The sequence below is a fragment of the Rhinopithecus bieti genome, unplaced genomic scaffold, assembly GCF_001698545.2.
Source record: "Rhinopithecus bieti isolate Rb0 unplaced genomic scaffold, ASM169854v2 scaffold_30687, whole genome shotgun sequence".
Taxonomy (NCBI): Eukaryota; Metazoa; Chordata; class Mammalia; order Primates; family Cercopithecidae; genus Rhinopithecus; species Rhinopithecus bieti.
In genome coordinates, this window is record NW_016813366.1 from 1,245,401 (window position 1) to 1,256,830 (window position 11,430).

At 45.4% G+C, this 11,430-nt stretch overlaps 1 protein-coding gene across 1 annotated transcript in view; it reads left to right on the top strand.

The window, feature by feature from the left end:
- The first annotated feature begins 750 nt into the window (after window positions 1-750).
- The window catches only part of EPCAM (epithelial cell adhesion molecule), an 18,573-nt gene continuing 7,893 nt past the window's right edge, over window positions 751-11,430 (top strand). The window contains exons 1-6 of the mRNA XM_017848021.1: window positions 751-1,176; window positions 5,297-5,404; window positions 5,634-5,874; window positions 7,091-7,156; window positions 9,475-9,538; window positions 11,082-11,183. Coding sequence (XP_017703510.1) covers window positions 1,101-1,176; window positions 5,297-5,404; window positions 5,634-5,874; window positions 7,091-7,156; window positions 9,475-9,538; window positions 11,082-11,183 — 657 coding nt within the window. The 5' untranslated portion in view covers window positions 751-1,100. The remainder of the gene's footprint in view (window positions 1,177-5,296; window positions 5,405-5,633; window positions 5,875-7,090; window positions 7,157-9,474; window positions 9,539-11,081; window positions 11,184-11,430) is intronic.

Consider the following 11,430-nt stretch of genomic DNA (forward strand, 5'->3'; position numbering starts at 1 on the left):
GATGGAGTCTTGCTCTTGTCGCCCAGGCTGAAGTGTAATGGCATGATCTCTGCTCACTGCAACCTCCGCCTCTCAGGTTCAAGCTATTCTCCCGAGTAGCTGGGATTACAGACATGTGCCACCACGTCCGGCTAATTTTGTATTTTTAGTAGAGACAGGGGTTCTCCATGTTGGTCAGGCTGGTCTCGAACTTCCAACCTCAGGTGATCCGCCCGCCTCGGTCTCCCAAAGTGCTGGGATTACAGGCGTGAGCCACCGCGCCCGGCCTGGGAACACCTTTTCTTACATCTTCAAGTGCCAGAAATGCTTATGAAAACGAGAAAAGAAGTATTAAGAGTAATTATAAAGAAACACTCATTTTCTTCCCAAGAGCGCCAGGGAGATTTCTTCTTTCCTCTTCTTTCTTTCTTTTCTTTCTTTTTTTTTTCTTCTAATTTCAAAGGAGTATAATTAAATTGCCAGGTAAAAACTCAAAGGTCTTTTTCACAGTGTTTTGGAAGGTTCTCTGCTTGTGTTTGTATTCCCTTTAGCCTCCACCTTCCTCTATCCAGTCCCCGCACCCTTTCCCCCAGGCCCCGTTCTTCAAGGCTTCAGAGTAGCTCTCCTCCGGTTAAAAGGAAGTCTCAGCACAGAATCTTCAAACCTCCTCCGAGGCCACCAACGGTCCCTAACGCCGCCAAGGAGCTGAAGCACCTGGGGCGGGGCGGGGCGCGCTGGCCTACACCTGTGGAGGGGGCGGCGCCCCAACGGCCGCGCCGGGGCTGGGGGAGGGGAGCTACTCACTCCCCGCTCAGGGGCGGTGACTCATCGCCAACCACGGGCGGCCAGAGATGAGCAGTCCTGGGAAGGGGGCGAGAGGCGGGGCCGCCAGGTCGGGCAGGTCTGCGCTCCGCCCCGCCGCGCGCACAGAGCGCTAGACCTTCGGCGAGTGAGCACCCTTGACGCGGTCCAGGGACCTCCTAGTCGCTGTCCTCCCGACGCGGACCCGCGCGCCCCAGGCCTCGCGCTGCCCGGCCGGCTCCTGGCGCCCCACTCCCGGCGCACGCCCTCCCGCGAGTCCCCGGCCCCTCTTGCGCCCCTCTTCTCGGCGCGCGCGCAGCATGGCGCCCCCGCAGGTCCTCGCGTTCGGGCTTCTGCTTGCGGCGGCGACGGCGAGTTTTGCCGCAGCTCAGAAAGGTGAGGCGCGGACTTGGAGCAGAGTTGTGGAGTTGGGCTGGGCTGGGGGGCAGCGGTGCGCGGCCCCCGAAACGGGAATAATCGGGATCAAGGGGCCTCGCTTTCCAGCCTGGAGACCGGACGGCGCGGCTGTGCCCCGGCCCAGGCCCTCCGCGCGGTAGAAATGGCGAGGGGGCGCTCACTCGCGCCGTTCGGGGGAGCAGCCTCACTTTGCAGGTTTGCTCGCCTCGATTGGGAAATGGACCCGGGCGGAGGCGGGGGACAGGTGGCGAACGGAGTGCCCACGTCCGGGTTTCCTGCGGCCACCGAACCGGTGCCTCGCGCCCTGGCTCACCCACCTCCTCCTTTCGGGACGGACTTGGGGTTCCAAAACAGCCCCAGCCGGTGGCGGAGTCTCTGCGACAGGGACCAGCTGGCCCGCCCTTGTCCTTGTCACCGACAGCGGGCCCCGGATGTGGGCCTCAGGCGAGGACAGGTGCCCGCAGGGAGGCCTCCAGGGCCGCTATGCACCTGCGCGCAGCAGGCGGCCTGGACTACACAGGGCGTGTGGGTGTTTTCCCTTTTCTAAGGATCATATGAGTAATGCCAAGCTTATTGTAGGGAACGCAGAAATAACAATAACCGTAAAGAGTAAAAACCTATAATCGCAGAATTTTGAGAATCCCATAATTAATAATTAGGTATATCTTTCTTTTTATTTATTTGTTTATTTTATTTTATTTTTTGAGACTGAGTCTCGGTCTGTCACCTAGGCTTGATGATCTCAGCTCACTGCAACCTCCGCCTCCCGGGTTCAAGCGATTCTCCTGCCTCAGCCTCCTGAGTAGAGTAGCTGGGATTATAGGCGCGCGCCACCACCCCCTGCTAATTTTTGTAGTTTTAGTAGAAACGGGATTTCTCCATGTTGGTCAGGCTAGTCTCGAACTCCTGAGCTCGTGATCCGCCCGCCTCGGCCTCCCAAAGTGCTGGGATTACAGGCCTGAGCCACCGCGCCTGGCCTATTTTATTTTTTTTATTTGAAACAGCCTTGTTCTGTCGCCCAGGCTGGAGTGCAAGGGCACGATCTTGACTCATTGTAGACTCCGCCTCCCGACCTCAGACCATCAGTCTGCCTCAGCCTTTATGCCTGGCTAATTTTTGTGTTTATTTATTATTACGTATTATTATTATTGAGACAGAGTTTCGCTCTTTGCCCAGGCTGGAGTGCAACGGCGCGATCTTGTCTCACTGCAACCTCTGCCTCCTGGGTTCAGACGATTCTCCTGCCTCAGTCCCCCAAGTAGCTGGGACTACAGGCATGCGCCACAACGGTTGGCTAATTTGTATTTTTAGTAGAGACTGGTTTCGCCATGTTGACCAGGCTGGTCTCGAACTCCTGAACTCAGCTGATCCACCCACCCTCTCTAAGTGCTGGGATTACAGATGTGAGCCACTGTGCCCGCCGAATATTTGTATTTGTAGAGACGTCCAGGCTGGTCTCGAACTATGTCGCCCAAGCTGGTCTCGAACTCCTGGGCTGAAGTGATCACTCGGTTTGGGCCTCCCAGAGTGCTGGAATTACAGGCATGAGTCGGCCGGGTTTCTCTCTCTCTCTCTCTCTCTGTCTCTTTTTTTTTTTCTTTTGGAAACAGTGTCTCCGCCTGTGGTTCAGCCTGGAGTGCAGTGGCACATTTACAGCTCACTGCAGCCTCCATCTCCCGGTCTCAAGTGATGCTCTGACTTGGACCTCCCAAAGTGCTGGGATTACAGGCATGAGCCACAGGTCTGGCATCTCTTGATTTATTTGTAAGCTGGTGCCTAGAAGTGGAGTGGCGTTTGCCAAAGCTCTCTGGAAGGACTTTTATACTTTCACTAATGGAGTGGCCTAAATTCAGTAATTACACTCTCAAAGTAATGCAGTTTAGTCAACCCATGTTTTTCTGGCTTCAATCTGGGACTACATACTTAATGTTAAATTGCTTTAAAGTGGTCATAGCTACTACAGGTTTGTTCTCAAAGTCTGCACCTGACTGGTCTGATTTAAATTTCACGCCCCTTAGGAATAAACAATGTGTTTTAAGCAAGTACAGGATGGGGCTGCAGAAGATTTAAACGCTTCAGAACAAGTGCTGTATTTTCCCCTTTTGTGACCCCAGTATTGAGTTTAGTGTTGGGCAGATTAAAGGTGGTTCATATCAATTATAACTTGAACAGGGAAACATTGGAGTCAACTTAGGGTACTTGGGATACGAAGGTTCAATATAAAAACTCTGGTTTGTCGTGCTAGCTCTTTTTTTTTCCCTCTTCAGTTGAACTGAGGAGATAGTTTTTGTTTTTAATGATTGTGCTCTTTTAACTAGACAAAAGGAATTAGAGTCTTACCAATTCGCAGTTAAATGAACTTTTGAGGTAGTTAAGGACAAAACTATTAAACTGACATCAGGCCGGGCGCGGTGGCTCAAGCCTGTAATCCCAGCACTTTGGGAGGCCGAGACGGGCGGATCACAAGGTCAGGAGATCGAGACCATCCTGGCTAATACGGTGAAACCCCGTCTCTACTAAAGAATACAAAAAACTAGCCGGGCGACGAGGCGGGCGCCTGTAGTCCCAGCTACTTGGGAGGCGGAGGCAGGAGAATGGCGTGAACCTGGGAGGCGGAGCTTGCAGTGAGCTGAGATCCGGCCACAGCACTCCAGCCTGGGTGACAGAGCCAGACTCCGTCTCAAAAAAAAAAAAAAAAAAAAAAAAAAAAAAAAAACTGACATCAATAGCCCAGAATAGGCTGCTTAGTATCACTCTCCAAATCAGGTACTAGGATTTAATTTAGTTAGGAAACTCACAGGGATGACTATAACTGCAGTTGAAAGTGTAATTTTTCTAAGATATAAAATGGTTTAAAGATTGAATATATTTCTGTTAAGCCCCAAAGGAAACATCCCTCATTTAAGAAAATGGGGTGGGAGAGCGAGAGAAGGTGAGGATTTGCAGATCCTAGAATTGAATTGTTGATTTTTTTGTAAAAGAGTCAGTAACAGCTGGCTGTGGTGGCTCACGCCTGTAACCCCAGCACTTTGGGAGGCTGAGGTGGGTGGATTACCTGAGGTCAGGAATGCTAGACCAGCCTGACCAACATGGTGAAACCTCATCTCTACTAAAAATACAAAAAAAGGCCAGGCGCGGTGGCTCACACCTATAACCCCAGCACTTTGGGAGGCCGGGCAGGCGGATCATGAGGTCAGGAGTTTGAGATCAGCCTGGCCATTATGCTGAAACCCCATCTCTACTAAAAATACAGAAATTAGGCAGGCGTGGTTGCAGACCCCTGTATTCCCAGCTACTCAGGAGGCTAAGGCAGGAGAATCGCTTGATCCTGGAAGATGGAAGTTGCAGTGAGCTGAGATCATACCACTGCACTCCAGTCTGGGCGACAGAGTGAGAATCTTTCTGAAGAAGAAAAACAAAAAAAGGCAGTGACTAACAGGGATGTTATTTAGCAGGACAGGAGTGAGGAAAGAGCTAAGACTGAGAGTTTCACAAAGGCAAAGCTATAAATGATGTTTAGAGAGCTGTGTTCTTGTTTTAAAAAATTGTAACAGGAGGCCAGGCACAGTGGCTCATGCCTATAATCCCAGCATTTTGGGAGGCTGAGGTGGGAGGATTGCTTGAGGCCAGGAGTTCAAAACCAGCCTGGGCAATATGGCAAAACCCCAACTCTACAAGAAGTAAAAAATTAGCCAGGCATGGTGGTGCATGCCTGTAGTCCCAGCTACTTAGGAGGCTAAGATGGGGGAGGATCAGTTGAGCCCAGTAGGTCCAGGCTGCAGTAAGCCAAGATTGTGCCACCGCATTCCAGCCTGGGCAACAGAGTGAGACCCTGTCTCAAAAAGAAAAAAAAAAAAATCAAAACAGGAATGCATGTAGATTAAACTATGTGTCTGTATACAGTATGCAAACGTTCACAAGTGCCGGGCACTTAGGAAGTAGTCCATAGCTGAAAAATAAAACATTCAGGACCACTTTTTAAGGTTTTGTGTCCTTGTAACTTTAAGGCATTATTATTGCAATATAACTTAGCTGGGACATGAGAGTTAATAGATCCATATTTTAAAGTAGTTTTTTTTGTTTTTTTTTAATTTTCTAGAATGTGTCTGTGAAAACTACAAGCTGGCCGTAAATTGCTTTTTGAATGACAATGGTCAATGCCAGTGTACTTCAATTGGTGCACAAAATACTGTCCTTTGCTCAAAGCGTGAGTAAAATATCCTTATTACCTGTAAGCTTTATTTTGACTTAATACTTCTTTAATTGATGTGCCTTGAGTTGGAAAGAGTTTTATTGGCTTAAATCTGAATCATGTTATAAAGTAAGTGTGGGAACAGATAAGTTTCAAATAATCTTTGACCCTGGAACTTTAATTTTTTTTCCTGTAATCATGAAATCGGTTATTTTTCAGTTTGGCATTAAGGTTTCTTTTTCAGTGGCTGCCAAATGTTTGGTGATGAAGGCAGAAATGAATGGCTCAAAACTTGGGAGAAGAGCGAAACCTGAAGGGGCTCTCCAGAACAATGATGGCCTTTACGATCCTGACTGCGATGAGAGCGGGCTCTTTAAGGCCAAGCAGTGCAACGGCACCTCCACGTGCTGGTGTGTGAACACTGCTGGGGTCAGAAGAACTGACAAGGACACTGAAATAACCTGCTCTGAGCGAGTGAGAACCTAGTGAGTGGGGCTGCCTATACTACTTGTTTTCATGCTGTTCAGATTCATTTAATTAAATTTATTTTTGATTATGTAATACGATTTCATGGTTTAGAATTCAGAAGATATGAGTGTCCGGTGAAAAGCTTCCTTCTTATTCCAGTCCCCACTGCTACCCAGTGGACTTCCATAGAATTGATGTTATTGATTATTCTATAACCTTCCAGAGATAGTTGATGAATGTGTTATGTATCTGTTTTATTATTTTTACATAAATGGTAGCATACTAGGTATAATTTTTCTTTTATATCTTTACTTAACATTATTCAGTATTTCATAGTTGCATTAGTATTAAATGTATGTAATTTAACCTATGTATTTGCTCATTTATAGTGCTTTAGAAGTGAGATATGCTTTAGGGATTGTTTAATGAAAAGGAACAGAAACCTACTCACGCTAGCTTAAGCAAAAAAAGACTTCATTGGAAGGCACTAGAAACTGGAAAGGATGTCAGGACCAAAGTGGGCACTTTCTGTTTTTCTATTTTGGTCTTCTGGAGCCTCATTGTCAATTTTCTCTTTGTGCCCTTTCTTTTTTTTTTCTTTTCTTTTTTTTTGAGACAGAGTTTCACTCTTGTTGCCCAGGTTGAAGTGCAGCAGCACAATCTCAGCTCACTGCAGCCTCAGCCTCCTGGATTAAAGCAACTCTCCTGCCTTAGCCTCCTGAGTAGCTGGGACTACAGCTGTACCACACCTGACTAATTTTTGTATTTTAGTAGAGACGAGGTTTCACCGTGTTGGCCAGGCTGGTCTCCAACTCCTGACCTCAGGCAATCCACCCACCTGCACCTCCCAAAGTGCTGGATTACAGGTGTGAGCCACTGCACCTGGCCCTTTCATGCCTTTTCATCGTTTCAGTTGAACAGGGCACAACACTGCCAGCTTAACCTTGACTTCATGTAACCTTCTGTGTTGTGTCCAGAGAACAGAGGGCAGTATTAGAAAGGGTGTTCCCTCCTGGATGTGTCCTTTATGAAGGATGTGTAAGGGAATAAATTATGGGAATAGCTACTACATAATTTTTTTTTCTCTTTGTCCTTATAATTCAAGAATTTTAGTGTTAGCTTATTAGGAAAATAGTATAAAAGACTGAGTTATAGTCAACTGACATTGTCTTTTTACTTTATAGCATAAAAGACTGAGTTATAGTCAACTGACATTGTCTTTTTACTTTATAGCTGGATCATCATTGAATTAAAACACAAAGCAAGAGAAAAACCTTATGATGTTCAAAGTTTGCGGACGTAAGTGCGATGAAATGCATCATATTATTCTTGCACAATTGGTGGCTCAAATCTTCCATCCTACACCATTTGAAAAGCCAAGTCTAAATGCTTTTCATATATCTGAAAACAAAGTTACTTGAAATAGAGTTACAAGAATAGCACAGAGATTCCAGGAATACACTTCACTCAGATTCACCAATTAACATTTTGGCATATTTACTTTTTATATATGTATGGATGGATGAATATGTGTGTGTGCTTTATATCAGTGTATCTATGCATGTATAAATATTTTTCCCAGAAGCACATGAAAGCAAGTTGTAGATATCAGGCCCCGTTATCCCTAAGTACTTTAGTGTATCTTTTCCTAAGAACAAAAGGCATTTTCTTACATAAACCACTATACAACGATCAAATTTAGGAATTTTTTTTTTTTTTTTTTTGAGGCAGAGTCTCGCTCTGTCGCCCAGGCTGGAGTGCAGTGGCGCGATCTCGGCTCACTGCAAACTCCACCTCCCGGGTTCACGCCATTCTCCTGCCTCAGCCTCCCGAGTAGCTGAGACTACAAGCGCCTGCCACCACGCCCGGCTAATTTTTTTTTATATTTTTAGTAGAGACGGGGTTTCACCGTGTTAGCCAGGATGGTCTCGATCTCCTGACCTTGTGATCCACCCACCTCGGCCTCCCAAAGTGCTGGGATTACAGGCTTGAGCCACCGCGCCCGGCTGGAATTTTTTTTTTTTTTTAGACGGAGTTTTGCTCTGTCACCCAGGCTGGCGTGCAGTGGCGTGATCTCAGCTTACTGCAACCTTTGCCTCCTGGGTTCAAGCGATTCTCCTGCCTCAGCCTCCCAAGTAGCTGAGACTACAGGCGCCTGCCACCACGCCCAGCTAATTTTTGTATTTTTAGTAGAAATGGGGTTTTACCATATTGGCCAGGCTGGTCTCGAACTCCCGAACTTGTGATCCTCCCACCTCCGCCTCCTAAAGTGCTGGGATTACAGGTGTGAGCCACCGCACCCGGCCAGGAAATTTAACGTCGTATCACGTTGTACCCATTTTCCCAATATTGTCCTTTGTGGTAATTTTTCCCCTCTGATTCAGAACCCAGTCCAAGATCAGGTATCACATTTAGTTGTCATGACTCTTTAGTCTCTTTTAATATCGAACAGTTTCTTGGCCTTTCTTTGTCTTCCATGAACTTGCTATTTTTGAAGAGCATGGGCAGGTCGTTATATATAATGTCCCTTAAATTGTGATTTGTCTGATGTTTCCTCTTTTGTTTTTTGAGTTGGAGCTTCCCAATAAAGTTGCCCAGGCTGGAGTGCAATGGCGCAATCATGGCTCACCGCAACCTCTGCCTCCCAGATTCAAGGGATTCTCCTGCCTCAGCCTCCCGAGTAGCTGGGATTGCAGGCGTGCACCACCATGCCTGGCTAATTTTTTTTGTATTTTTAGTAGAGACGGGGTTTCTCCATGTTGGTCAGGCTGGTCTCGAACTCCCGACCTCAGGTGATCCACCCACCTCAGCCTCTCAAAGTGCTGGGATTACAGGCATGAGCCACCTCACCCGGGCCTTGATGTTTTCTCTTAACTAAAAACAGATTATGCATTTTTGACAGGAAAGCTACTTATGCTATCTTGTGTCCTTTGTAGTACTTTTTTTTTTTTTTTTTGGAGACGGAGTCTCGCTCTGTCGCCCAGGCTGGAGTGCAGTGGCCGGATCTCAGCTCACTGCAAGCTCCGCCTCCTGGGTTTACGCCATTCTCCTGCCTCAGCCTCCCAAGTAGCTGGGACTACAGGCGCCCGCCACCTCGCCCGGCTAGTTTTTTGTATTTTTAGTAGAGACGGGGTTTCACCATGTTAGCCAGGATGGTCTCGATCTCCTGACCTCGTGATCGCCCGTCTCGGCCTCCCAAAGTGCTGGGATTACAGGCTTGAGCCACCGCGCCCGGCCGTGTAGTACTTCAGATTAGGAGTTGCATGATGTCAGCTTGTCCCTTACTAGTTATGTAAACTTTGGTTAAACTGGTATCTGCCAGGTTTTTCCACTGTAAAGTTACCATTCTCCCTTTGTAATCCATAAGTAATCTATGGGCAGATACTTGGATATTAAGTAAATGTTCTTTCTCTAATTAAACTGGCACCCAGCAGTTTGAATATCAATGGATGATTCTAGCCTGAATCAATTATTATTATGATAGTTGCAAAATGGCAGAAAAATTTTAACTTTAATAGCAATTCTACACCATGAGCTATCTGCTTAAAGAGTAGTGCTTCTTACTGTTGTGTGGTACAAACATTTTTTTTTAAATACAGATTTTAAATTCTTTACAGTGCACTTGAGGAGGCGATCAAAACGCGTTATCAACTGGATCCAAAATTTATCACAAATATTCTGGTATGATTTTTTAATAAGTGAGCTTTAGCAGGTAGTTGGTGAGACAGTATGTTTTGAGTATAAGGACAGCCAGTGATTTAAGTGGTGGTTAAATACACTTACTAGAGCAACAGTTTCAGATCTTGGGTACTTAATGTGAATTTCCTGTTACTGTTTTTTGTTTGTTTCTTTAAGATAGACTATTGCTCTGTTCCCCAGGCTGGAGTGTGGTGGCAAGATCTCTGCTCACTGTAACCTCTGCCTCCAAGGTTCAAGCAATTCTCGTGCCTCAGCCTCCTGAGGAACTGGGACTGCAGGCATGCGCCACCATGCCCAGCTAATTTTTGTATTTTTAGTGTCAATGGGATTTTGCTATGTTGGCCAGGCTGGTCTCGAACTCCTGGCCTCAAGTGATCTGCCTACCTCAGCCTCTCAAAGTGTTGGGATTACCGGTGTGAGCTACAACGCCCAGCCCGTTGTTTTCGGTTATCGTTGTTTTCCTTCCATAGCCTTTGAAAAGCCTAGTTTTACTCCTAAAGAAAATGTAGTATCTCTTAGTATCCCTAAAACATTTGAGTTTTCTTTTCTTGGAGAACCTGTCCCAGTGGATGAGCTCCAGTAACATCTTAAAGTAAATATGCACCAAAATAACTTTCGGTAAATATGGTTTTGGTGCATATTTACTTTAGGATGTTACTGGAGCTCCCATCTTCTCTGCTTTCAGGAACTGGTCCTTAACCAGTTAGCCCTTATTTAACTCTTTAAACTCTGGTTTAAAAAAAAAAGAAACTTGAATAGTGTGATGGAACTTTAAAAGGCAGTATGAATTTATTCAAGACTCTTTAGAAAGAATATACTTTTTTTATTCTTTAAAAACAACATGGTAAATGCATGCTGCATTTTACTTTGCATTTCTTTTTTTTTTTTTTTGAGACGGAGTTTTGCTCTTGTTGCCCCAGCTGGAGTGCAATGGCGTGGTCTCGGCTCACCACAACCTCCACTTCCCAGGTTCAAGTGATTCTCCAGCCTCAGCTTCCCTAGTAGCTGGGATTACAGGCATGTGCCACCATGCCTGGCTAATTTTGTCTTTTTGGTAGAGATGGGGTTTCTCCATATTGGTCAGGCTGGTCTTGAACTCCTGACCTCAGGTGATCCACCTGCCTCAGCCTCCCAAAGTGCTGGGATTACAGGCATGAGCCACCGCGCCTGGCCTTACCTTGCATTTCTTTAGTATTTTAGTTTTAAAGTAGTTCTAATTCAAATAAAATACTTTCATATCTTATTTAAAAACCTTTTCAATATAAGAAAATTCTCTTAGGAAAAATTGTGCATTGTAATTATGATTGGTTGCATGGCTGTCTTATTTCCCTTTGATAGATTTAGAGACCTCCCAAAGATTTCTCGATTAATGATCAACTTAATTATCCACTAATGGAAAGGAACAGCGATGCATGTAGATTACAGAAAATCAAACACTGACTATTCTGATTCTCAAATAATGTTATTTTCAAATGGTTTTGACTATATTAGTATTAATTTGTATTATTCAATTTTTTTCCCCCAGTATGAGGATAATGTTATCACTATTGATCTGGTTCAAAATTCTTCTCAAAAAACTCAGAATGATGTGGACATAGCTGATGTGGCTTATTATTTTGAAAAAGATGTGAGTATAATCTTCTTTATTCTATTCTTGTGTTCAGGAATGTAGTCTATCATGCCTCAATGAATTAAATATATTTCATCACCTTTTTCTCCACTTATAGATCAACCAAATGGTACTGCTGCTGCCATTAATTTTGTCCTCCCTGTCACTCACATGCATCTTACTTGTTTGTGTATTTATGTCTCTTATCAAATTGTTCTGCCTAAAATATCTCCTCTGTTTCTTTTTTTTTTTTTTTTTTTTTTTT